Source organism: Hypomesus transpacificus, chromosome 9, assembly GCF_021917145.1.
Source record: "Hypomesus transpacificus isolate Combined female chromosome 9, fHypTra1, whole genome shotgun sequence".
NCBI classification, from domain to species: domain Eukaryota; kingdom Metazoa; phylum Chordata; class Actinopteri; order Osmeriformes; family Osmeridae; genus Hypomesus; species Hypomesus transpacificus.
In genome coordinates this window covers 9,944,747-9,971,548 of record NC_061068.1, presented here as the reverse complement: position 1 = coordinate 9,971,548, position 26,802 = coordinate 9,944,747, and the positions used below count along the sequence as shown (strand labels likewise).

The window sequence follows — 26,802 nt, the reverse complement described above, 5'->3', positions numbered from 1 at the left end:
CACACACAATCGTGTGTTCACACATTACATTTGTCCATCCTGCTGTCCTTCGTCCGAGGGCAGCAAGAAGAGTGATTGGCCCTCTCCACCGGGGTGTGAAAGTATTCCCTCCTGATCAGGGACATTGGCAGATGAGCGATCTGTTCTGCAGTGGGGTTCTTTGAGGGTGTGTGTGTTCTCATGAGTGTAATGAAGTTGTGGCTTCACAGTCAGACTCTGAGCACGAGGCTCTCCGCGCTCGCCTACGGAACCCCCCGGAGAAGGTCATGTACACACTGGTCTCTGTTCCCGATGGCAACGACATCTCTTCCATCTTTGAGTTGGACCCTACCACCCTGAGAGGGGGGGACTCCCTCGTGCCCAGGTACAGTGAGACATCCCACTGATCCATTCATACTATGTCAGGGGGGAGGGATTTTGGAGAGGGAAGTGCTACAGCACATTGTTTCTGCAGGTAGACGTTACGGATGAATGTGTGCTTTCAGACAAACAAGTTTCAGGAAACCACTCACATTAAGTAAACTCTGATAAAGATGTAATGTAAATACTGCACAAGTAGTATCATGTGCACATAGACATCAGACCCTTACAAAAACTCCCTAACCAACTCTTCCATGTCAAACCTGGCTTCCACCAGTACTGTACTGATCTGTACTGATACTCAAGAGGACACGACTCATGCTGTAGCCTGTCCCCTCTCTCTTTCCACCAAGACTCACAGCAAAACAAGCACAGCATGTGAATGAGGGGATTTCCGTCGTTAATGTATTTACCTCCCATCAATATGGCTGAGAGGAATACGATATTTGAGCCAAATATGGGCATGGAAATGATCACTTTTTTGGCCCTATGTGTGGTGTTTGTATTTGGGGTGTGTGTGTGTGCATGCACGTGTGCAGTTCCCATTACATTTTCTGTGAACTGTGTGGGATTTTGGTTGTCATTTGAGGCTGACTATTTGTGGGTGAGTCTAGTCGCTGCACTTAGAAATCAGATAAGGGTGATTCATACTGGTTAGACTAATGGCCCTGCTTCTGACTAGACCATTTCATCTAAATGTGGGTGTGAATGCTTTTTCTGCATTTTCCAGCTCACTTGTCTGAACTACAATGTTTTATACTTTATATTCACTATTTCTCAGTACTTGAAGGTATAATACATGTTTTTAAATGTATTTGACATCTGTGTGGGTGTTTCTCAGGAACTCGTACGTCCGTCTTCGACACCTGTGCACTAACACATGGGTTCACAGCACCAACCACCCCATCGACAAGGAAGAGGAGAAACCAGTCATGCTGCGTGTGAGTGACAGCTCAACCAGCCAATCTCTGGCTGGTTGAGCCAAAACCTTAACTCCTATTATCCATCTTATGAGATGTCCTTATATGGCCTCAATCCATTTCAGATTGGCACTTCAGCGCTGAAGGAAGACAAAGAAGCTTTCGCTATTGTGCCCGTCTCCCCGGCTGAAGTCCGAGACCTGGACTTTGCCAACGATGCCAGCAAAGTACTGGCATCAATTGCGGGCAAACTGGAGAAGGGCACCATCACTCAGAACGAGAGGAGGTAAAAAGCAGGATGTACTGTAGTTGGACCCAAATCACAATGAAGAATCAGTCATTAGCTGATGATAGTGAAGTTGCCATTTTGGTCTCCCCGGGGTGTACCTCACTTCCTCTTGTCTCCCCCTGGTGTACCTCACTTCCTCTTATCTCCCCCTGGTGTACCTCACTTCCTCTTGTCTTCCCCTGGTGTACCTCACTTCCTCTTGTCTCCCCCTGGCCAGGGCGGTGACCAAGCTGCTGGAGGACCTGGTCTTCTTTGTGGTGGACATCCCCAACAATGGGCAGGATGTTCTGGAGATCATGGTGAACAAGCCCAACAGGGAGAGACAGAAACTGATGAGGGAGCAGAATATTCTCAAACAGGTACAGCAGCACCTCTCAGGATTACAACCTAAGACTAGAGAAACTGTACCTTGTTGTGCTTGACCTCCACTTCCTCCACACGTTTTCTCAGTTATTTATAAATACTTTTACAATAAAACCTAACACGGAAGATAGAACTATCGAGCGGTATGAGGATGGGCACGTCAGTTGTGACCCCCTTAAAGACAAAGCTCCCGTGTGGCCCTGCCTGTGCCGTCCTCTGCAGATCTTCAAGCTCCTGCAGGCTCCCTTCACAGACAGCGGGGACGGACCCATGCTGCGTCTGGAGGAGCTGGCTGACCAGCGCCACGCCCCCTTCAGACACATCTGCCGCCTCTGTTACCGAGTCCTCCGTCACTCCCAACAGGACTACAGGAAGAACCAGGTAGCCTTGCTGGCCCTTACTGGGCCTTTACTTGATCCTTGCTGGTCATTCAATGATTCTCTAAAGCTTCTCTAATAGAAAACTGGGTACTCACTAGAAATAGCGATGGGAACTCACTATCAATGAATTTTCAAGGACTTATAAATGTATGTATGTGCTGCTTTTCTAATAGGCCTCTCTTGCACCTCTATTAGACTTTTACTAGATCTCTAGTGAACATAACCACGATATAATGGTCAAACTCACGTGGTCTTACAGTACTGCAGTAAAACAAGTTAATGATTCTTAATCTAAAAATAGCACACAAACTACTTACCCCCCAGAAGAATCCCAGATGGATTGGACCACTGTTCCCATTGCTGTGTCCTTGACTAGCTTGTTCCAACGGACCAGTGTTATACTGTAGATGACAGTACGTGTGAGATGCAGAGCTGATACAATTACTATGGGACGTAACGACCATGCCAGATGCATGAAAAATGTAATTCAATGTCCTGTTCTGTATGTCAGGGGCTCTCTTTCATTAACTTTTACATGACATGCCTGGTCCTGACAGGACACGCTCGCACACATACTGTCTCCCATATGAACATGTACAGAACACTGCATTGCGTTCATTAAATAAAACATTTAAAAAATTCCTACTGTCAGGGATGTAGGTCTGTATGTCAGATTAGTGTAATTGCTCGAGGGGTGGTTTCAATAGACTGAGCCAGGAAGTTCTCTGTGGACCTGTGGATATGCTTTGTTCCCCAATCTGAGACTTTCCTTTGACGTCACCGTCTTTCAGACACTCCGGGCCTCTCTATGTTAGGAAGATGGCGCAGCAAGAACATTATCGTAAAATGAACATAGTCAGAGAATGGACTATGAATGTTTTGCTGACATGATTGTGTCTATGATAAGTTAATATGTGAGGGTTACTGTGGGATGTTGTTTGGTTTATATTGTAAAAAGAATTGTATACAATATGGTGCGATGTTTGACAGATACTTTGCCATTCTGTCTGTCCCTTAGGAGTACATAGCCAAGCAGTTCCGCTTCATGCAGAAGCAGATAGGCTACGACGTGCTGGCTGAGGACACCATCACAGCCCTGCTCCACAACAACCGCAAGCTGCTGGAGAAACACATCACCGCTGCCGAGATCGACACCTTCGTCAGCCTGGTCAGGAAGAACCGAGAGCCCAGGTGTGTGTGTGTGTGTGTGTGTGTGTGTGTGTGTGTGTGTGTGTGTGTGTGTGTGTAAGTGTGTGTGTGTTGTATCTGCTTGTCTGCATGCTTATTGGTGTGGTAAGTCTGGTTATTTATCTATGTATGAATGCGGGACACATGTAAGGGCTGTATTGTTTGCTGTATGGGTAGAATGTATGTTCTTGTGGGACCCTTAATTGAAGTTGTGTGGTTGGGGAGTTTATCTTGGGGATTTTTTTTTTCCATCAGGCGCCTGGAGAAATCACATTTACATTTAGTCATTTAGGAGACGCTCTTATCCAGAGCGACTTACAGTAAGTACAGGGACATTTTCCCGAGACACGTAGGGTGAAGTGCCTTGCCCAAGGCCACAACATAATATTGCATGGACAATGTGTGTCCCTTCCCAGGTTTCTGGACTACCTGTCAGACCTGTGTGTGTCCATGAACAAGTCCATCCCTGTGACCCAGGAGCTCATCTGTAATGCTGTTCTAGACCCTTCCAATGGAGATATCCTCATAGAGACTAAGTAAGCCTTCCTCCCTCACTTCCACTCTTTCAACTCCTCACTAGTTAGTCTTCACATAAAATGAAATGTCTGTTGTCTCACATACAAGAAATGACAACAGTCGTCACAATTTGTTACTACTTCATGAGACATATATTCAGTTCAACGCAAATCGGACACATCATTTACTTTTAATAGCATCATTTTGAAGTTGCATGGGCTGGTTATAAGGTATACCACCATGCACACCTTATTCACCTCTTATTTAGCTTCATCTCAGTAAGGTAAACAGTCAGTAAACAGACAATAAGCAATGACTTGACTCCCTTTCCCGTTTCTGCAGACTGGTGCTGTCGAGATTTGAGATTGAGGGAGCCTCCATTGGGGAGAATTCTGTGGAGTCCGAGGAGGACGAGGAGGAGGTGTGGCTCTTCTGGAAGGACAGCACCAAGGACATCCGCAGCAAGAGCATTAGGGAGCTGGCCCAGGACGCCAAGGAGGGCCAGAAGGAGGACCAGGAGGTGGTCAGCTACTACAGGTAGGACCAGGAGGTGGTCAGCTACTACAGGTAGGACCAGGAGGTGGTCAGCTACTACAGGTAGGACCATGAGGTGGTCAGCTACTACAGGTTGGACCAGGAGGTGGTCAGCTACTACAGGTTGGACCAGGAGGTGGTCAGCTACTACAGGTAGGACCAGGAGGTGGTCAGCTACTACAGGTAGGACCAGGAGGTGGTCAGCTACTACAGGTAGGACCAGGAGGTGGTCAGCTACTAGGACCAGGAAGTGGTCAGCTGTTGAATGTACTCCATGTTCTCTTTATGTTCCCCCACAGGTACCAGTTGAACCTGTTTGCCAGGATGTGTCTGGACCGCCAGTACCTGGCCATCAACAAGATCTCTGGCCAGCTGGACGTGGACCTGATCCTGCGCTGCATGTCTGATGAGGACCTGCCCTATGACCTTCGGGCCTCCTTCTGCCGCATGATGCTGCACATGCACGTGGATCGAGACCCACAAGAGCAGGTTACGCCCGTCAAATACGCCCGCCTCTGGTCCGAGATCCCTTCAGAGATTGCCATAGATGAGTGAGTAGCTCTTTCCAATAATTGCTTGTGTGTTGAAGTGTTTTTCCATAATCTGATATTAGTGATATTCTAAAATGTCTACTGCAAAACTGTAACCCAGCTACCACAGGGTGACAGTTATTCTCACACGCTCAGATTGTCATTTAAGTCTACTAGTGGCCTCATGGTACTCCTACTTACCTGCCCATTGTGTCCTAGCTATGACAACGACGGCATGTCCAAAGATGAGATCAAGGAGCGTTTCTGCCAGACCATGGAGTTTGTGGAGAACTACCTCAGAGACGTTGTGTGTCAGAGCTTCCCCTTCGCTGACAAAGAGAAAAACAAACTCACCTTCGAGGTATGGAAAGAATGACCAGCCCTCATGAGATGATTATACTAAATTAGGCAAACTTCCATTGAGTGTTACAGTTAGGAAAATGGCAGACATGATGAGCGCTGAATCTGATCACCAGGATATCTGTCCCCATCTCTCTCCATCCACTAGGTAGTGAACCTGGCCAGGAACCTCATCTACTTTGGATTCTACAACTTTAGTGACCTTCTACGGCTGACTAAGATCCTGTTGGCCATCCTGGACTGTGTCCATGTCAGCACCATCTTCCCCGTTAACAAGCTGGAGAAAGGAGATGATAATAAAGGTAGGAGCCACTTGAAAACCCTCATTGGAAACGCCACGGCAAGTATCTGATGTGAGTGTGTCTTTGTTTGCAGGCAGTAACGTGATGAGGTCCATCCATGGTGTGGGGGAGTTGATGACTCAGGTGGTCCTGAGAGGGGGGGGCTTCCTTCCCACCAACCCCATCAGCCCCCCCAACGGGGACGTGGTGAAGACCCAGACGGAGCCAGAGAAACAGGACATCCTGGTGATGGATACCAAGCTCAAGATCATCGAGATCCTACAGGTGAGATGGATGACACACACACTGACACACACACACACACCTTACAGGTACTTACAGGTCATCTTGTTTTTTTCAAACATTTCCATGTTGCTTTCTGTCTGCAGTTCATCCTGAACGTGCGTCTGGACTACCGGATCTCCTGTCTGCTCTGTATCTTCAAACGGGAGTTTGATGAGAGTAACTCCCAGTCAGAATTGTCTCTCTCAGGAACAATAGAGGGACCCAACAACATGCCAGGTGAGGGGAGGAAGCCCATAATCCTGGTGGAGAATCGACACTGTCTGCGCCATCAGAAATGTTTGGGTCTGTTTCTCAATTCCGGCCTTGTGTTTTGTCAGGAGCTCTGGATTTTGAGCACATCGAGGAGCAGGCAGAGGGGATCTTTGGTGGAAGGTAACAATCTTTCTCACAGCCACATGGAAGAACAGAGGCCTTAGAACCTGGACCTATGCGTGTGTGTGTGTGTTTTGTGTTAACATGTTGTTGTTGTGTGTCCGCCCAGTGAGGAGAACACCCCGCTCGACCTAGATGATCATGGTGGTCGTACCTTCTTAAGGGTCCTGCTCCACCTCACTATGCACGACTACCCTCCCCTGGTGTCCAGGGCTCTTCACCTGCTCTTTAGACACTTCAGCCAGAGACAGGAGGTTCTTCAGGCCTTCAAGCAGGTACATGCCTGTTGATGATGTACACACATCTGGTTTAGTGCCGTACCTACCAAAACCATACAGGTTCTACACACACACACACACACACACGCCTATTAGAAAGCAGTCTAGACACTCAGTGCCTACTTTATCCACATCCGACATTCTTCCTCCTCCTACCCAGGTCCAGCTGCTGGTGACCAGTCAGGATGTGGAGAACTACAAGCAGATCAAGTCTGACCTGGATCAGCTACGCTCCATAGTGGAGAAGTCTGAGCTGTGGGTCTATAAGCGTCAGGGTCCAGACGAGGGCATGGATGCAGGAGAGGGCCTCTCCACCGACTCGAAACACAAGGTCACCCCACGAGAGATAGATCGAGCCGCTTAGAATTTCTGAGCTTTGGGAGCATTAGCATTTGTCCTTTAGCAATTTACCGAAAGCTAAAGATGATTTAGCTCAAACTGGCTGTATCCTGTGGTCTAATAGGGAGACTCGGGCTCAGACAAACCCAAGAAACCAGAAAGCACCAGCAGTTACAACTACAGAGTGGTGAAGGAGGTGGGTCCTGACTCAGCACCTGGGACGGATGGTGGGGATGGTGGAAAACGTCTTATTGTTGGTTGGAGATGTAACTCTGTGTGTGTGTGTGTGTCAGATCCTGCTTCGTCTCAGCAGGCTGTGCGTCCAGGAGGGTCTGTCAGGCAGGAAAAGCAAGAAGCAGCAGCAGAGACTGCTGAGGAACATGGGGGCCCACAGTGTGGTGCTGGAGCTGCTGCAGATCCCCTATGAGAAGGTACCAGAGACTGTGTGTGTGTGTGTGTGTGTGTGTGTGTGGGGGGGGGGGGTGAAGGGTGTGTGCAAATATCCACCTTGATTTATTTGTCCAGGGGGAGGACATCCGCATGCAGGAGATAATGAAACTGGCCCACCAGTTCCTGCAGAACTTCTGTGCAGGGAACCAACAGAACCAGGCCCTCCTTCACAAACACATCAATCTGTTCCTCAACCCTGGGGTGAGCTGCACCCGAAGGCTTCCAAAACCACATCACCATCATAACTGTGGACCTAGAAGCTTCTAACACTGAATACTAAGCAATGCTGTTTGCATGAGTAACTGGCCTCCTCCTCCTCCTTCTCTCTCAGATCCTGGAAGCGGTCACCATGCAGCACATCTTCATGAACAACTTCCAGCTGTGCAGTGAGATCAACGAGCGCGTGGTGCAGCACTTTGTCCACTGCATCGAGACCCACGGCAGAAACGTCCAGTACCTCAAGTTCCTCCAGACCATCGTCAAGGCCGAGAACAAGTTCATCAAGAAGTGTCAGGACATCGTCATGGCTGAGGTCACTTTCTGTCCCGCCAGAGCGGTCTCTCACTGCCCCTCCCCAACATTCTATTGCCCTGTCTATATCTAAATCAGATTAGTACAGTACTACTAACATTCTATTGCCCTGTCTATATCTAAATCAGATTAGTACAGTACTACTAACATTCTATTGCCCTGTCTATATCTAAATCAGATTAGTACAGTACTACTAACATTTGATCTTAGAATTCTGGGCTTCATGGTTGTACCTCTGCATATCCAATATACTGTAGGTTTTCATGTTCCTATTTACATGTACATTTAGTCAGTTAGCTGACACTCTTATCCAGAGCGACTTACAGTAAGTACAGGGACATTCTACCCGAGGCAAGTAGGGTGAAGCGCCATGCCCAAGGACACACCACGATTTGGCAATGACCAACAACCTTCTGATTAATAGCCCGACTCCTTAACCGCTCAGCCATCTGACCCCCGATTTCTCATATCCACACAAAACAATGCTTAATGCTGCCCCTCCCTGTCACCTACCCGTCTAGTTGGTGAACGCTGGCGAGGACGTTCTGGTCTTCTACAACGACCGCGCCTCCTTCCAGACCCTGGTCCAGATGATGAGGTCAGAGCGCGACCGCATGGACGAGAACAGCCCGCTCATGTACCACATCCACCTGGTGGAGCTGCTGGCGGTCTGCACTGAGGGCAAGAACGTCTACACCGAGATCAAGTGCAACTCCCTGCTGCCCCTGGACGACATCGTACGAGTGGTCACTCACGAGGACTGTATACCCGAGGTGAGAAGTTGTCATGATGGAGAGAACGAATCTTCTCTGTGGTTCCGGTGCTTTACATTGCACCCATGTGTCATGTATGGAGAAGGACCATGTCTTGTGAGTGATAACTCTGCATTACAACCCCACTCTGCCAGTACAAAGCCAGGAGATGGCTTCGAGTCTGCTTTATGCTCATCTCAGCAGGAGTTCACTTGCATAATGCGATTCTTTTTTCTTTTTTTTTTGCTATCACCTTTTCAGGTGAAGATCGCTTACATCAACTTCCTGAACCACTGCTATGTGGACACGGAGGTGGAGATGAAGGAGATCTACACCAGCAACCACATGTGGAAGCTCTTTGAAAACTTCCTTGTAGACATATGCAGGGTAAGGAGCATCGTCCGTCTTTATACGATAACAGAAGTGTGGGACATGTCAGAACTTGTTCTGGAACAGTTATTTGGATGTGTGCAGGTGTGCAACAACACGAGTGATCGCAAGCATGCTGACACCATCCTGGAGCGTTACGTGACTGAGACGGTCATGAGCATCGTGACCACCTTCTTCAGCTCCCCCTTCTCGGACCAGAGCACCAGTCTGCAGGTAAACATGGCGTCCCACAGCAGGGCCACCGACCCGCACGGCCCCTTTCACTCACTTCCAGACATCGCAAAACTGCGGGCCGGTGAAGCACATGGTTTTTGTGGCATAATCTGGTGCCATTGATCCCCACTCTCGTTAGTGACACTCCCTGCCCCCACTCATCACTCTGTGGCCAGTGCATCATCTCAATGACAGTAATCCATACCACCACTCACTGATACATTTGTAGTCTAATTTCACTGGTGGGGTGTGGGGCATAGGGGCGGTCTTCAAAGATCTACTTAGAACAGGGTCTATCCCAATGAGGATGTGGAAGGCCTGGTGTGTCCTGGGTAATGGATGAGGCCAGGCAGATGGTAGATAGTTCAGACACGTAGGTCCCCCATGACAGCTTATGTTACACCTCAAATGTGTTTTCCCTTCTCCCTCCCTATTCTTACTGAATGGGGCCTGGGACGTTGTCAACTCCTTATCCCCTGCCTATCTAGAACATAAGTCATCACGACCTCGCCTACGCTGGGTCCTCTGAGTATCATCATCGTATATCAGAAGGATTCCTCCTCTATGAGATATATAGTGCTATCTAAAAAAAAAAAAAATTTGCCTGTCCGTCTTTCAACCGATAATGTAAGGTCCTGAAGATCTTTAATTTTCTGTGTTTTAAGCTTCAGACTGTGTGGTACAGTACTTCTAAAGTCCCTTATAGTTTGTTTTAAGTGCCCTCCTCTTCTGAACATTTATTGAGGACATGTGACCAAGTGCTTGTGTGAACGCTAGTCATCAATTAGGTTTTCTTCTGTAAGTGTGTTATGATAATTTGTATATTTGTACTGCTTGTGTCCTCTGCAGCAGGCCTCAGTTTTGGGGAAAATCACAGAGGTATTTGTAACATGTTTACTGGAATGAGCAACTCAACATGACTGAGGCCTGCACATGGTTAGGCGCTAAAGTGTGTGTGTGTGTGTGTGTGTGTGTGTGTGTGTGTGTGTGTGTGTGTGTGTGTGTGTGTGTGTGTGTGTGTGTGTGTAAACATAGCCTTTCCTACCTGGGTGTCACACTTTCATATCACTTTCAATGTTGGTCAGCTCAAGGGTGCTGGCTGCTCTGAAAATGAGCTAGGATTTTATCCTGTTTGTTTAAGTTGCAGTAAGAATGTGAGTGGTTGTTCTCACTGTGGATAGATTTCTTTAATTTAATGTGTGTGCGTGCAATTGAATACGTGCTTAAGTGTACAGAATGTTTTTGGGGATGAAGGTGGGTGGGTAGGTGTTTCCAAAGGGACCACCATGTGTTGGTCTCGCGGTAGCACTCTCTGTGGAAGTGTGATGTCAAAATAGAACACCATCTTACTGAGCACGAAAAACACTTTCACAAATGTTCTCTCGTCTCCCACACTAATAATCCTAATAGGATGTTTGCTTTCTGTCCTCTCTCCTCTCCACCTGCGCCCTCAGACCAGACAGCCAGTGTTTGTGCAGCTCTTGCAGGCGGTGTTCAGGATATATCACTGTAACTGGCTGGTACCTGTTCAGAAGGGCTCGGTGGAGAGCTGTATCAAGGTGCTATCCGATGTTGGTAAGGACAAGACCAGACACTTTGGAGCCACCCTCCACCATAATGACAACACTACGATGGCTCATTATACCACACTAACAGACTGACGACACCAACAGCAGCCATTCAGCTGCATGAATTAAAGCACCTCAGAGAAGTAGATTATCCAAACAATGACTGCTTATGAGATACAAATAGCATTTAGTGTAATAAGAGGTTTATAGGCTTCAAGGCCAAGTGACGATGAAGTAGTGAATAGTATTGTGACTGAGGAAGTTGCTATGTTGTGTCCTGCAGCCAAAGGCAGAGCCATAGCTATCCCAGTGGACCTGGACAGCCAGGTGAACAACCTGTTTGTCAAGTCCAACAACATTGTCCAGAAGACGGCCATGAGCTGGAGGATGTCCGCCCGCAACGCGGCCCGCAGAGACTCCGTCCTCACCGCATCCCGAGACTACAGGAACATCATCGAGAGACTGCAGGTGGGAGAGAGAGCCTGTGTGTGTGTGTGTGTGTTTGGGGGGGTGGGGTGTAGGTGTGTTGACGGCCTCCCTCTCTGGCCCCTGCAGGACATCGTGTCGGCCCTGGAGGACCGCCTGCGGCCCCTGGTCCAGGCTGAGCTGTCGGTCCTTGTGGACGTGCTGCACCGGCCGGAGCTGCTCTTCCCGGAGAACACTGACTCACGCAGGAAGTGTGAGAGCGGAGGCTTCATCTGCAAGTCAGTTCCTGCTGCCTGTTGCTACTGTAATGGAAGCACATGCGTGTGCGATATGCACCGTCTCTCTCACGCGCACAAACACGCGGCACGTCATTTCCTCTTGTCCGTGTGTGTGTGTGTTTTTAGACTGATCAAGCACACCAAGCAGCTGCTGGAGGAGAACGAGGAGCGCCTGTGCATCAAGGTCCTGCAGACCCTCAGAGAGATGATGACCAAAGACCGTGGCTATGGAGAGAAGGTAGCCAAACAGACACTTGCTGTTCACATACACACTCACACACATACAGGGAGAGATTGAGAGACTGAGTGTAAGCCTGGAGTGAACTGGCAACACATTCTGGGTTCATACGTTGTTGGCCAAGCCTATAAGCACGTGTCTGAGGTCAGCCATAAACATGTAGCTCCACACACAACTGTAGTGTGCTGCTAAGTGCTCCAAGTTCAAACAACAGACCAATCTTAGTCTTAATGGACTTGCATGATCTTACTGGCATGTGTTTCTGTAATGTTGTCCTCTATTCTGCTTCCACCTCCACCCCTGTGTCCGCCCCCTTCTAACTCCTCACTCCTCTCTTCTCTTCTCTTCCAGCTCAGGGCCTTTGATGATGAGATGGATATGCCTGAGGTTGTCCCTCTTTCTTTCAATTTGATCTCCTTGTTTCTATCTCTGTTATTTAATTTCAGAATGTGCTTTACCTGTCCCTATAGTTGTGTGTGGTAGAAGCATTCTAGTTCTAGTGTTGCAGTGTGCAGGGGTGCAATGGTGCTGTCGGAACAAACGGGGTTTGAGCTGTAGTTTTGGTTCAGTTGCGCTTCTCTCTTTGTCTCTCTCTGTCTCGCACACCGTTCCTCTCTCTTATCTACACCTGCTCTTTCTTCCTACCATCAAAATCAGTAATATGAAAGGAAAGTTAGTGTGTGTGTGTGTTACATCAGCCCCGGTGAGTCACATGTAAGCAGGGCAGGTTGCCAGTATCCATGCTCTGTGTCTGTAAGGGCTGTGCTGGTCAGTGAGTGATGATGTCTGCTCTAATACGCACACCTCCCCAACCTGAGAGACCGGATGGCCTCAGTCTGGAGAGAATGAGGATGCAGATCATTGACGTGTGACAAGAATACCGATACTAATTTTTCCTGATTTCATGTCCATGAAGTCTTTTTAAAGTACTCTGTACTCTTCTTTCCATAATGAGCAGAGTTTCTGCTCGTTTCCCGGGGTAACCCGAGAAAGCCAGTAGGGGGCACTGTAACAGTGTGTGCGTGTGCTTGTCAGTGTGTGTGTGTGTGTACCGGGTTGTGGCAGGCAGTGAAGCCGTGTCCTAGTTTTCCTTGCCTGCGAGCTGCACGATTCCTGGGCCCCTGCCAGCTCCGGGCCGTGGTTACATAAGAGTCAGGCTGGGTTTTTTCCTGGAACTCAGCCCCTCCACTGATGTGTGACCTTCAACAGTAATTGCCAATAAAAGTGTGTAGGAGCTGTTTACCCAGAGATACTGGCTGTGCCTTCACTGGGGAGGGGGCAGGGTGGGGTGCTGAAGAAGGGGTGCTAGGTGGGTGGTGTGTGTGAGAGTGTAGGTGTGTGTGTTTGTGTGTGCGCGTATGTGAGCATCGTGTGTGTGTGTTTGACAGCATGGTTGTAATAAAGCGGGGGTAGAGGGGTGGGGTTCATGTGTGTGTGTTTGTTGGTGTCTGATTGTGTATGTGTGTTGAAATGTTTACGTGTGTCTGTGCGGTTGTGTGTGGATGTGTTTGTGGATGATGTGCCTGTTCAGAGCCCTGCAGGTAGCCCAGCTCTGATGTAACAATTATGGCAGGAGGAAGGAAGCAGGAACCTCACCCACTCTCTCCCGTTTATATCATTCCTTCTCTCTCTCTCTCTCTCTCTCTCTCTCTCTCTCTCTCTCTCTCTCTGTCTCTCTGTCTCTCTGTCTCTCTCTCTCTCTTTCATCTCTGTCCCTCTCTCTTACTCTCTGCCAATTTCTCCCTCTGTTTCTCTTTTTCTTCCTCTCTCCCACCACCTTTGAATGTCATGACATGAAACAAAATTCCTCTCTTCATTGAGGTTTCTCGTTGTCTCTCTCCCAACCAGTGAAGACAGACTGGTGTGTGGTCCGTGGACAGAAACCCACAGCTGAGCTGGGGACAGCCTGTCAGTCCTCTCTGTCTGCATACGTCCACAGTAGCACAGTGCTCTGGAGCAGGAAGACTGGGTGGAACTGGGGATCTAGGTCACCTACAAAACACAACATGATCAACTAGCTATAAAACATGTTCAACTACAATCTAGTGCATTGATCCACTGTATTTGATCATATAGTTATGGAGCTACGTACTAGCATGCCTGTTATACAGTTTGCCATGAGGCTCGCACCATGTGGACAGTGATAGATGAGATTGAGGGCTGCAGACATTCTTTGCCGGAGCTTGATGTCAGACGTGTGATTTATTTGGACCCTCTGAGGTCAGTGTTGCCTCTCTCTCAGCAGTGTGAGACAGGGGAGTTTATACGACTCTATACTACTTCACAGGCTTGCAATGTACTTCTCACGTTCTCAACTGAGTTCCAGGGATGGTGTCTGGGGACCTTTGGACCATCATTGATGAACAGACTTTGAACAATTGTTGCTAATTTCCTGATTCATTTCCTAAGACAAGCAATTGGTTGGACAAAGCATGCTGGACTTCCCCTCATATCTTCTCAGTTTCTTATCTTGAACTTACCAGACTGTTCCTCAGTCCAGTTGTAGGGGTGAACTGGAGACTTTACAGGTCTGAGGAGGAGAGAAGTAGGGTCAAATTCAGTCAAAATGACAGAGAAGCACAGTATAACTAGCCTCCTTAACGTCTTTATGGCCTCGGACAGAACAGGCTGGTGAACCCCAGGATCTGTTTCAGTCACAAATGGTCTAAACATGAGTCAGCCAACGCCTGCTAAAACACAAACACATGCACCAACATAGCACTCTGAAGAAGAAAAACACCTAAAGAGGTTTTAGTGTGCTCGTGCTTGCCTGTTTCCTCTGCCGTAGAGTGTCTTAGAGGTGTCTGAGCAGGGGCTTGCCACGGGGACATTCCAGCTGAGTGGAACAGTTACTAGGCGGATGTGGTGACGGTCAGGGGTTCCTCTGCGGTGGCTGTGGTCAGACTGTGGGCGGCAAGGAGCACGGATCTGCTCCGATCCGCGGCCTTTCTAAAGGCAGCTGGCTGGGTTTGATGTGGTGGGTGGCTTTGAGGGGGGGGGGGGGGGGGGGGGGGGGGGGGGCTGGTTTGGCCTCTTCAAGCTTTCTGGCTGACTGACACAGACAACTCCTTTAGACCTGTCAGTGGTGTTTGCTGTACCACACACACAGGGCACACACTCTACAGAGTGCAGTCTACTTGGACAGGGACACCTCTGGACCGTCTTTGATATGTACTCCAGCATATTAGATTGGAAATGACTGTTAAAGTGCAGATTGTTTGTAAAAGGGCTGTAGCTCCTACATGGTTTATGGTTTATGATCCTCAAAGCTGACAGTATGTACTTTAGCCTATAGTAATTGTTTCCTCCAAATCCAATATCCATTTAAAGTCAAAATACTTATGGACTGCACTGCACATAATTGCTGCTTAGTGATCCAGAAGATTTGTTTGTAATGAGTTTCTTTGTTGGAGAGCACTATGGCACCTCAAACCTCTATCCGTTTCAGACCCTCTAGTCTACTGTACTGTATTCTGACTCTGACTGTGGCACAGAGAGACCCAGATTCCTGTGTGTCATGTTGGCAGAGCTGGTGTTTATTCTGGTATCCCTCCCTCTCTCTCTCTCGCTCTCCATCTCTGTATTGTGTAGGTGACAGATGGGCCCTCTAATCTCCTGTGTGCCACTGTTTTGGTGGCCATTATGTAACCCCCCCCCCCTTACTGGTCCTGTTTATGTAATGAACAGGATTTCAATGGAGTGTAGCTTCCAGGCTGTGCCAGACTGTGCTGTGCTTGGCACAGTTTACAGGAACTCAGACAGGATAGTTGGTACTGGGTTTCAGGGAAATGTTGTTTATTACTTAGCAGAAGTGAAAAGTGAACTGCAGTCTCAACATTCTGATCAAAGGACTAGGAATCAGGGGGAAATACTTAGTTAGGCAATGGAATAGTAACTGAGCATGTCATTTGTCTCTGCTAGTAAGCAGGCTCATATCCTGTAACTTCACCCTTCACTTCCTGGTTGATAGTCACGACCACTAAACCTTCCCACCTCTTTTTTACTTTCACCTCCCCCTGGAATGACCCAGGTCTAACCCCTGGTGAAAGGCATGGCATTGCTTACAACAGCTTCCACTTTGCATGCTTAAATCCTATGATTCATAGAGGAATATATTTCTTGTCAATATCAACTCTGTGTGTATGGACATTGTTAATTCCATGTTGCATGATGACTAACCCTGTGATTGTGTGTGTTGGCCCGCTGGCTTGGCTGTGCTAACCTTCCTCACTGCACCCAGGAGCTGGATCAGAACCAGCCCCAGAAGCTGCTGGAGGACCAGAGGAGGGTAGGTACTGATCTCAGCACCACCAGAACCAGAAGCCCCTCTCACCCTAACTTCAACACTGACGGCTGGGCCTGCACACTTCATCAACTTCAACAACCGTAGAGATTAGTTCAGACATCTCAGCCCCAAACTTTGCTTCAAATTATACTTGGTAATGCTTCACCAAGATAAGGAAAACAATTTTTTTACGCTAAACCTAATCTGACTCTTTATCCGTTAACCTAATTTGAGAGGAAATTCCCTCAAAGCTGAGTTGAAATGATACAGTTGTACTTCACCAACTGCATGAAGCACAGCCGGATCATCAGGGCGGTGGAGGTGAGGGAGGAGAGACTACAGTACCTGACTTGGAGCCAGTGTAGGTGGAGAACATGTTTCTGTTTCCTCTGAGCTGCCTGTCCTCAGCATGAGGCTCTCTAACAGCCTCCACCTTCACAGCTCAGACCAGCTGCTGTCTCAAGGGGGGAAACAGGGACCCAAGTCAAGGATGTGCTCTCCTGTTCAGGTCTTCAGTGCTTATCCTCACACTCAGGACTGCTGTTCGGCCCACTGTCAGTGAAAGCCTGAAGTACCCGTCTCTCCCTCTCTATCTGGGACAAGGCAGCCCTGTTACTATCAACATGTAACCATAGGAACAAGACTTGCATAACGTCTCCTTCATTCTCTTTCTTCAAGTCCCACCCTGCCACTTCCTTCACTTTTTACAATTGGTCTGTCAGGTAACTGTGGGCCATCGTTGTTGTTATGGCAATGGCTGTGTCGTGCTGACACCCCTGCGTCAGAGGATGAGTCACATCGTGGGAGGGGTGGTCACAGGTGGATCAGTCTTAAAACAGGACCTCAACTCCTACATAGAGACGAGCGTCACAGCTGTCTTGTGTGAGTGTTATATCTGAGACTGTCTTGTTAGACGGACTTTCATACTTTACAGTATGATACTTCACTTTAAATCCATGCATTGCAAAACATAATGACTCTGAACAGTGCGATTCCATTCAAAGGGGTATTCTTACCTCATGCCTCGGCCTTTACAGGAAGTGACATCGACAAACCAAGTGACATGGTTCTTCCCCTCGCCCTCTCCTCTGTCTGGCATCATGACAGCCAAGACCTCTCTCTCCTTTTTCTCTGAAGGGCGAGGCACTACGGCAGATTCTGGTGAATCGTTACTATGGCAACTTCCGGAGTGGGGGTGGGCGGAGGGACAGCCTCACTGCCTTCAGCAACGGACCCCTGATCCCTGTAGGACCTGGAAAGAGCCAATCAGGTGAGGGGAATCTGCTGTTGTCAGGGTGCGGTATGGTTTGCTGTTTATTGGATTCCATGTTGTCAACCTCCTTTCTGTCTCTCTGACCGTTGGGTTTTATATGATGGTTCATACTTGGGGGAGCAAGGCCACAGAAGTATAACCTGTTGAGCTGACTACTTCACACTATCATAACTCAATCTAGTCAATAGTACTTGATCATGTTGATACGCTTTGGCCTGTGGATCATCATGTCACAACGTGACAAGGAAAGAGAAATCCTGAGAGGAGCTAGCCCCCATTCTAGTATGGGGAACCCCAGTATCAAACCTCCACCATCTTAGTGACATCAGACCCTGCTCTGTCCCCTGCTGTTCAGCCTCCAGCAGCAGCACATTCCCCTTCTGCTGTCTGGGACTGTGTCCCGGGGTCGGGTCCACCGCAGCCTGGTCTCTACGCATGTGTGTCCAGATCATCCTTCTGCTGTTCTATGTTAACTAAGCAGGTCCAGTATCTGAGGAGGCCCTGAGAGGGGGAGAGCACCCAGTGGGCTGGCTCTCCTCCAGTCCCTGCCACCGCACCACAGCTGTTAGCAGACAGGAGATAAGGCCTTCACACTCACCCCTGTCTGCTATTAGGAGGGAAAACACTGACCCAGCTCACCTAGCCATAATGCTTTCATCACCAGAAATAAAAAGGCGTCTGTTTAGAAATATATCTGAAAACAATGTGTTAGATTCTGTTTGTAAGCTTTTTATTTGATTTGAACACAAATAAAGTTCAAGTATGTGTGTTTAATGCCTTATTTTCATAGTATTTTGATGAACAGGAGTCTAGGGAGTTTGAAGTGCAGTGATAACATATTGACCCAGTAACCAGCTTATATGTGGGAACAGGAGTCATGTGGGCCAGATGGCCATGTAGCTGTTACCATGTAGTTTCCCATTCAGCGTTGTTGCCACATTGCACAAAAAACAGACGGAGACTGAATATTCATGTGTGTGGTGTAATCATGTTCGTCAATACACATTTTTCTATTGGTTCTCATGCCAAATAAAGTGCGGTACAGTTGGAGCACTATGGCTGGTCCTGGGAAGGGTTAGGGTTCACTTTCACGTGCACCAGCACTGACTCTGCCTGGCCCGCTGCCAGACCACAGGAAGTCTCCCCCTTCCCTCTCCATTTCTAGCGGTTGCTAGGTGATGGGCTGCTACTTCCTGTGTAAGCAGCCTCATGCTGCACCTGTTGAAGTCCTGTCCTAGAGCTTGTCTTACCCTGAGAACTGTCTGCATGGCCCTATGCAGGCCTACATGCAACACACAACTAGCCCATGCTGGTTCAGATGAGAATGTGACTAAGGGGCTTAACACTACACTATATAAATGATGTACTGCAAATAGCAATCCATATACCTTAAATTATTCTTGCAATGGCCATATGAAGGTGCCTTCACCCCAGGTTTGGGTGGTCCGGGGGCGCTGAGTCGGGGCGAGATGAGCCTGGCAGAGGTACAGTGTCACCTGGACAAGGAAGGCGCATCCGACCTTGTCATCGACCTCATCATGAACACCACCAGCGACCGTGTCTTCCAGGAGAGCATCCTATTGGCCATCGCCCTGCTGGAAGGTGGCAACACCACCATCCAGGTCAGTCACACCCACCTATCAGTGTGTGTGTGTGTGTGTGTGTTTGTGTCTTTCTGATAGTGCTCTTCTACAGTAGGGCAGCATATGATGGTGATGGCAGAATTGATTCATATGTATGTGGTGTGTGTAGGTGTGCAGGCCACTCCATCAACACACCACTATCATCACCTCTCCTCTGCTTTCAGTTTCCCATCATCATTTATAGACGGCCTTGATAAATCGTTGCTTTGGCAACCAACATTGACGTAGGCCAGTGGCTTACCCCTCTGAAGGATGGGAAAGGAAAATGGTCTCTAAGTGTGTGTCAGTGCATATTTGTGTGTGCATGCCTGTTTTCCTGTGCGCTCTCTTTCTGTTTTTCTTTGCCTAGCTGCACATAATTTCTTTTCTTGTCTGCCCCACTGTATAACTACCTGCCTGTCTGCCTGTCTACCCGTCTATCTGTCTCTCTACCCGCCTGTGTACCTGTCTGTCTGCCCGTCTACCCTCCTGTCCACTCGTCTGTCTGCCTCTGTACTCGTCTGTCTGCCTGTCTACCTTTCTGTCTGCCTGTCTACCCTCCTGTCTACTCGTCTGTCTGCCTGTCTACCTATCTGTCTGCCTGTCTACCCTCCTGTCTACTCGTCTGTCTCCCTGTCTACCTATCTGTCTGCCTGTCTACTCGTCTGTCTGCCTGTCTACCCATCTGTCTACGCTGTTGCATAAGAAGGCAGCTTGTATAATCAGATTAGAGTGAAGAAGGCGCTGTAGCGTAGATAATGCCCTGGCTTCCCACAGCTAGCTGGGCTGCCTCTGCTGCAGAGCCCTGTCACGTGACCTGCTCGTGTTACATAAGGACTGTGTGAATGAACAATGAGGAATGTCTCAAGCTCCAAAACATTCCTGCCTCCTTCTCCTCTCCTCTGCTCCCTTTTCCTCCCTTTCTCCCTCTCCCTCTCTCCCAGCTCAAACTGGGTCATGGTGGCCTCCGGAACTGGGGCAGTGGGGAGACAGGGTGAGGGAGACAGGGTGAGGGAGACAGGGTGAGGGAGAAAGAGGGAGGAGGAAGAGTGTGGCGTAAGAGGAGGGGAACTTGGAGAGAAATTGGAGCTTCCTCTCTGACACAATTTGTTCTGGAAAGAATGCTTAGAGTTAAGTTTTCTCAGTAAGAGAACCAAACTTTACTATAAATTAAGAACATAATTCTTGAGGACCACACAGACCAGTTCAAAAGTTTTTAATACTTATATATTTGTTTTCTGGTCCTGTCATGTAAAACTTAACAAAAGCACAGTTACAGTAGTTCAAAAATAGAGAGAGAGAGATGCAGAGACATAGAACATAGTGAGGTGGCTTCTGTCCGTGTCCCCCTCAGCTTGATGTCGAGGTGTGCACCTGTTTTGCGTTGGTGCACTCACGTAACATAGTTAACCATTAGCTCATGACCTCCATACTGGCCACAAATAAAACATGACACACACATACACACACACACACAAACACACACTGCTGTAACAGAGGCGAGTGTTCCTGCCTGCTTCCTGCTCCAGCCATCCTTGGAAGAGTCCAACTGGCTATAAATCAAGTTGTGACATGGCAACTCGTGACATTCTCTCTGGTCACACATCAGCATGGAAGCAGCCGTCGTGCTGCTCTCCGCTCTCAGAGCCTGACACTGGCCACACCAGGGAAGGCTGATTGGGGCCGGTAACAGTGTGGTGGCGGGTGAGCTGGAGCGGAGCAGTGTTGAGAGCAGAGAATCGTCTCTCCTGAGGACCGGCCTCTGACTAGACTGGAAAGTAGTTAAGACACAGTGTCAGGGGAGGCGACGTCTGGAGGTCAGATTGACTTGAGAGTTCTGGTGATGTAAGTGCTAGGGAGAGAGAGAGCGGAGGGCTGACTCCCAGAGAACCATGGTAGGAAAGAAGAAGAAGGCAATAGAAGGGAAAAGATGGCTGAAACTTAGTATGGTCTGAAATGTGGCACTGCCTGACGAAACCAAATGAGAGCCAGGGAGGGAGGCTCCTTGGGTATAAATAGCTGTTATATAACATCCCTTTGTTGATGCCAAGTAGCGAAACGGAAGGAGAGAAGGGAAAGCGCTGTGACCTTGTTTTTTCACCCCCGCCCCTCCTCACCCGCTCCCTCGCTCATTCCACTAGGGGGTTGTCTCCATGGATACAGACAGGCTCTCTGTTTACCCAACACTGCAGGGGGGGCTGGGACCGCTGTCCCGCGCTCCTCTGTCCTCCACTTGCACTCTTTCTCTCTCTCCGTTTCTCTCTCATCTTTTTCTCTCGGTCCCACCATCACTTTACGGTCTAGTCTCCACTCCGTCCCGTGTGGCTTCATTCCCAGCATCACATCCCTCCTGCCCTCCAGCTGGAGGTGCCATCCAAACACAGACGTCCATGAAGCTGACTTCCTGTAGAGTGGAGACCCTGTTGGAGACGCTAAACTACACTCCCCTCCTCTGCATCATGAGGGCCTCACATGACCTAGGCCAGGCTTGTGAAGCTACTAGACATATTGACACGTCAGTGCCATGTGCAGTATTTTGTATGTCATAGTTAGTCAAGTTGTTGGTGCAAGTACATGCTATGTGCTATACATTAGCAGCGCAGGAGTCTGTGCCCAGAATGTCCCTGGTGACTCCAGTTAGAGCTTATTTCCTGGATGACGCACCCACGCTCACACACCAAGCCACACCGCTTTGAAGGCTCAGTGCCCCGGCCTCGTGTTACCAAGTCTGGTCCTCGACCAGCAGCCCTGCCAACCCCTGCACCTGGAGCCTATCGCAGCCCTAATCGGCAGCTTAGTCCAGGGAGTACTGTGGGTTTAGCGCTGGGGCACTCCTGGTGGTGAGCCCCCTGAAGGCAGAGAAGCAGGTAGGGAGGGGAACATAGACGTGATTACATAAGAAAAAAGTGGTGTGGTTGGGTCTATTCCAGTGTTAGAGAGAGAGCTCTAATGATGTGTGTGTGTGTGTGTGTGGGGGCGCGTGTGTTTACTAATATAGTGTAATTTACCGTTGTTCATTATAAACGGAAGCTAACCTTATATCCCCGTGTGTGTATGTGTGTGCACATGCAACAACATATGTGCATGGGCATGTTACTGTATGGTGTCCATGTGTACCAGTGTCCGTGTGTATCAGTGTGTATATGTGTTGTGTTTGTGCTGGGCATGTATGAGTCTCTGTGTGTGTGTGTTTGTGTGTGTGTGTTATGTAAGCGACGCAGTTCTCCACGGGTGGAGGAATGGAGCATGGTGTAGGGGGGAGGGAGGGGGAGCTGTGAAGAGCACTTGTCTCTGGTTGGATCAGTCTAATCGGTGTGTATGTGTTATCCTGGCCCCCAGCCCTGTGCGCCCCCCCCCCCCCCCTTCAGATCCCAGCATCCCACCCACACATAAGCTGTCTAACAGAGGACAGGGTTACGTGAGCAGAGAGAGAGAGAAAGAGAGAGAGAGCTTTGCATTGCATCGCAGCCCCCCCCCTTCTCTGTGATAGCCCTCCCTGCAGTGGGTTGTGAGTGGGATGCCAGCGGTGCAGTTAATCCCCCCCTCCTGCACCACCATCCAACTTCAGTTTATTTATTACAAGTGAGTCTCATTGGCATCCCCCCCCCCCACACACACACACACACACACACTGTCTCACACTCCACCCTTTCTTGTCTCCTCATCTCATCCCCGCTGATGGCAGAATGTGTACGTGCGAGAGAGCTGCCGCTCAGTGGTGCCTGAGGAGGGCGGGGCTGCCAAGGGGCTCTGGAATCTACTGGTGGGGGGGGCGGGTGGGGGGGGAGGGTGAGCACAAGCACACAACTATGTCATTGTTTGGCAGAATCCAGTAGAGGGAAAGAGAGGCTAACTCTGAAGGCACTGTGTTGTGCTACTGGATTCCGTGCACACACGCTGTGCGTTAGCGTACGTGTGTACATGTGCTGTGACTGTGTCCCTCTGTTTGGTTCCTGGTTTGTGATCACCTTCCAGTGTTGTCAGCCCAGTCTTATGAGAGCCAAGGTCCAACAGTGTTTAAGTAGGGGGCGTGGTGCTGCTCATTCATTTTTGGCGAGTGAATGGTAGCCGCTCTGTCCCACGCTAGGCTAGATTATCAAGGTTCCCGTCTAACCTGGATACATTGCTGGTTATGCAACAGGCTTTCAGACCTGCCCTAGATATTAGCTGATAAGTCTGTCTTGTTTTCCCTTATCATTCTCTCACTCCCTCTCTTTCTTTTTCTCACAATTTCTCTCTCTCTCTGTCCCCTTCTTCCTCCCTCACTCCCTCTCTTCTTCTATCTGTGAAAATAGGCCAGCCTTCTCCCTCCTCTCTCTCTCTCACGCTTGTTTTTCACCTCTGGTGTGACAGGACTCGTTTTGCGAATGTGTCTATTGGGAGAGAGAGGGAGGGGGAAAGAGAGAAAGAGAGAAGGAGGGAGAGAGGGAGCGAGGTAGATAAAGAGAGGGAGAGAGAGGGAAAAGCCTCTTGTAGTAGGCATCAGAGAGTAGATAGCAACTCTTACATAATCAAAACATGGGGCCTTGAGGTAAATGGGACAAGCAGGTTCCATGGCAACCTCTTAGGGTTTAGAAAGTACTCTAATTTATCCTGACCCTGTTCAGATGAGGACAGCCATAACACTCACCACGAAAACATGTCCCACATGTTGAGTTAGTGTGTGTGTGTGTCTTTCTCTTTTGGTGTTTTTGTTTTCAAACTATGGTAATGGTGACCTCATAGAGAACAGATCAAAGAAAAGAGCCCTTGTCATTGTCCCTGCTTGCAGAGTCAGAGCTGGTGAACAATACGGCCTGTATGTCTTCTATCCCAAGTCAAGTGTGCAGATGACACAAAATGTATCAGATGACTGTATTGGTAACTTGAGGTCATCTGCATGGTGATTCTCAAAGGATTGTTTAAACATTAACTGGCCTGTATTTACCTGTTGAAACAAACGGATTCCTCGAAATGAATGTAATAGGAAGTTAAAGGAAAATGAAGAACTACTTTTGTCCATACTTTTTAATGACAAAACAGAAGGTTTTATTGTAGCTTTCCTGTTCTGTTTGATATTAATTGACTGGCCTGTGCTCTTGGGGTTTGCTCTCCTCTTCTTCCAGCGTTCGTTTTTCTGTCGTCTGACAGAGGACAAGAAATCTGAGAAGTTCTTCCGGGTGTTCTATGACCGTATGAAACTGGCCCAGCTGGAAATCAAGGCCACCGTCACCGTCAACACCAGCGACTTGGGTAACAGGAAGAAGGATGATGATGCCCAGGATAAAGACTTGCCCGTACGCAAAAAAGGTCAGCAGTCTACCCTAAACCTGTCTGTGGTATTTGCGTACGGTCATGTAACTTCCTGGTTATGAACCAATGAACAGGCATGGGTCAAATCCAAATCAACACAATGACTTCAGCTCAAGATGTTGTTGGTTGGTTTGGCGAGGAAGAGATCTATCATGCCAGTTAACCAATTGAGTTGTCTTCAAACACAACTTACAAGCAGCCAAAGACTCCGCCGTGGTGGTGACGGAGGACGTGAGGGGGCAGCTGCTGGAGGCCTCCTCCGCTACCAAGAAGGCCTTCAACTCGTACCGGCGCGAGGCTGACCCCGAAGACCACTTCTCAGCAGCCGACGGCCAACTCACCGCCGGCGACAAGACCCAGGACGAGGGCGAGATGAGCTTCATCATCATCATCATGCAGCCCATCCTGCGCTTCCTCCAGCTGCTCTGTGAGAACCATAACCGTGACCTGCAGGTCAGACCTTACACCTACAGGGGGAACCCTTACTAATTACACTGAACATGAAGAGTCATAGAAAGAGTCATAGAAATGCCCTCCAACTGGTGTAGCTGGTGGCATCTACATATGGTTCTAGTTGTGTGTGTGCGTGCGTGTGTATTTGTGCGTGCTTGCCACTGAGCTAGTGGTTGGCTTTAGATTCAAATGAAATGACACCATGCAGTAAATCATGTGCATCACAGTGTAAGAGGTGAGGGCACTCTGGGTTGCACTGTCCTCAGCCATCTGACAACTTCTCACAACCATTCCATTCCCCTGCTCTCGTTCACCCAGTCTGACACTGGCAAACTGGTCTCTCTCTTACACATTCAAACTGGGACAGAGAGGGATCTCAAATGACTCATTTCAGTACAAATTGTTCCTACCATATAGAATAGTGTTATTGAAGTCAGAACACAATTTTAAAAATAGCCCACACAGTATTGACTTTCTTCATTTTTGTGTACTTACATATTTATATATTTACTAACTGACTTACAGACAGACAAACCATTCAAATCTTTTCATTCCTCTCGTTCAGAACTTTTTGCGTTGTCAAAACAACAAGAACAACTATAACCTGGTGTGTGAGACGCTGCAGTTCCTGGACTGCATCTGTGGCAGCACCACAGGGGGCCTGGGCCTGCTGGGGCTCTACATCAACGACAAGAACGTGGCCCTCATCAACCAGACTGTGGAGAGCCTGACTGAGTACTGCCAAGGGCCCTGCCACGAGAACCAGGTAGGCACAGCTTGGGCATCGGTCAGTAGAATGACCACGTCACCCTGTCCTCCAGCCCAGTAGGACTACACAAGTGAAAACCCATTTGACTGTCAACTTGACATGTTTCTAGAACTGCATTGCCACCCATGAGTCCAATGGGATTGACATCATCATCGCCCTGATCCTGAATGACATCAACCCTCTTGGAAAGAAGAGAATGGACCTGGTCCTGGAGCTCAAGGTGAGGGCTGGGCTGGGGCCGGGGCTGGGGCTGGGGCCGGGGCCGGGGCTGGGGCTGGGGCTGGGGCCGGGGCATGCCATGGGATTGGTTTGGAAGCTGGTTGTTAGGCTTGGGGGCTGAGGGCTGATATTGAGTTGGTTGGGAGCTAGATGAGATGTGGTATAAAGTACCTAAGGCTAAGACTTGGACCATGTTTGGGGTAGGGGCTGAGATCAGGGGCTGAGATCAGGGGCTTAGATCAGGGGCTGAGATCAGGGGCTTCACACTGGGTACCCATGGCTACTCTATACTGGGGCGGAATTTCAAAAACAGTGTGCTGCTGCTGTGAAAACTGGACAAGTCATTCATCTTTACTGAGCTAGCAACTTTCCTGCCAAACCAAATATCTGCATTTTCCGCTAGCACCGGGGATTGGGCCTGTTTACTTTGGAAGGAAAAACAGAAAGCGCTTAAAAATATTTTATCTTCATGTCTGAGGTACCTCATGACTAAGACATGATGAATACTCCCTCTCTTCCTGCCCCCCCCCACACCATGTTTCTCTCTGTATGTCTGTCTGTCTGTCTGTCTGTCTGTCTGTCTGTCTGTCTGTCTGTCTGTCTGTCTGTCTGTCTCTCTCTCTCTCTCTCTCTCTCTCTCTCTCTCTCTCTCTCTCTCTCTCTCTCTCTCTCTCTCTCTCTCTCTCTTTGTCTCTCTATCTATCTATCTCTCTCTCTCTGTGTGTCTGTCTCTCTCTCTCTGTGTCCGTCTCTCTCTGTCTGTGTGTCTGTCTCTCTCACTCCTTCTCTTACTCCTTCTCTCTCTCTCTGTTGTTACCGCTCTCTTAGAACAATGCCTCCAAGCTGCTCCTGGCTATCATGGAGAGCCGACATGACAGTGAGAACGCTGAGAGGATTCTCTACAACATGAGGCCCAAGGAGCTGGTGAGAAGCTACTGTCTCAGCGTATCTGTGCAGAGCTCCTTGTGTACCACCTAATACACTCCAGAAGCCCAATAATGACCCGTTTCTTATCTGTCCTTCTTTT

At 48.8% G+C, this 26,802-nt stretch overlaps 1 protein-coding gene across 11 annotated transcripts in view; it reads left to right on the top strand.

The window, feature by feature from the left end:
* The window catches only part of LOC124471873 (inositol 1,4,5-trisphosphate receptor type 1-like), a 53,001-nt gene that overhangs the window by 13,429 nt on the left and 12,770 nt on the right, over window positions 1-26,802 (top strand). For 2 of the 11 annotated variants that reach the window (XM_047026518.1, XM_047026517.1), the window contains exons 12-47: window positions 210-364; window positions 1,202-1,301; window positions 1,406-1,566; window positions 1,787-1,928; window positions 2,155-2,313; window positions 3,331-3,503; window positions 3,917-4,036; window positions 4,359-4,553; window positions 4,850-5,101; window positions 5,300-5,441; window positions 5,589-5,742; window positions 5,816-6,006; window positions 6,111-6,243; window positions 6,345-6,399; window positions 6,509-6,674; window positions 6,838-7,008; window positions 7,141-7,212; window positions 7,310-7,447; window positions 7,542-7,667; window positions 7,798-7,998; window positions 8,519-8,770; window positions 9,011-9,136; window positions 9,224-9,352; window positions 10,807-10,927; window positions 11,204-11,388; window positions 11,476-11,624; window positions 11,751-11,862; window positions 12,214-12,249; window positions 16,103-16,150; window positions 17,285-17,417; window positions 18,840-19,042; window positions 24,148-24,331; window positions 24,531-24,787; window positions 25,353-25,553; window positions 25,666-25,776; window positions 26,604-26,699. In XM_047026518.1, coding sequence (XP_046882474.1) covers window positions 210-364; window positions 1,202-1,301; window positions 1,406-1,566; window positions 1,787-1,928; window positions 2,155-2,313; window positions 3,331-3,503; window positions 3,917-4,036; window positions 4,359-4,553; window positions 4,850-5,101; window positions 5,300-5,441; window positions 5,589-5,742; window positions 5,816-6,006; window positions 6,111-6,243; window positions 6,345-6,399; window positions 6,509-6,674; window positions 6,838-7,008; window positions 7,141-7,212; window positions 7,310-7,447; window positions 7,542-7,667; window positions 7,798-7,998; window positions 8,519-8,770; window positions 9,011-9,136; window positions 9,224-9,352; window positions 10,807-10,927; window positions 11,204-11,388; window positions 11,476-11,624; window positions 11,751-11,862; window positions 12,214-12,249; window positions 16,103-16,150; window positions 17,285-17,417; window positions 18,840-19,042; window positions 24,148-24,331; window positions 24,531-24,787; window positions 25,353-25,553; window positions 25,666-25,776; window positions 26,604-26,699 — 5,349 coding nt within the window. The remainder of the gene's footprint in view (window positions 1-209; window positions 365-1,201; window positions 1,302-1,405; window positions 1,567-1,786; window positions 1,929-2,154; window positions 2,314-3,330; window positions 3,504-3,916; window positions 4,037-4,358; window positions 4,554-4,849; window positions 5,102-5,299; window positions 5,442-5,588; window positions 5,743-5,815; window positions 6,007-6,110; window positions 6,244-6,344; window positions 6,400-6,508; window positions 6,675-6,837; window positions 7,009-7,140; window positions 7,213-7,309; window positions 7,448-7,541; window positions 7,668-7,797; window positions 7,999-8,518; window positions 8,771-9,010; window positions 9,137-9,223; window positions 9,353-10,806; window positions 10,928-11,203; window positions 11,389-11,475; window positions 11,625-11,750; window positions 11,863-12,213; window positions 12,250-16,102; window positions 16,151-17,284; window positions 17,418-18,839; window positions 19,043-24,147; window positions 24,332-24,530; window positions 24,788-25,352; window positions 25,554-25,665; window positions 25,777-26,603; window positions 26,700-26,802) is intronic. The other 9 variants (XM_047026521.1, XM_047026520.1, XM_047026519.1 and 6 more) reach the window with 9 other exon arrangements.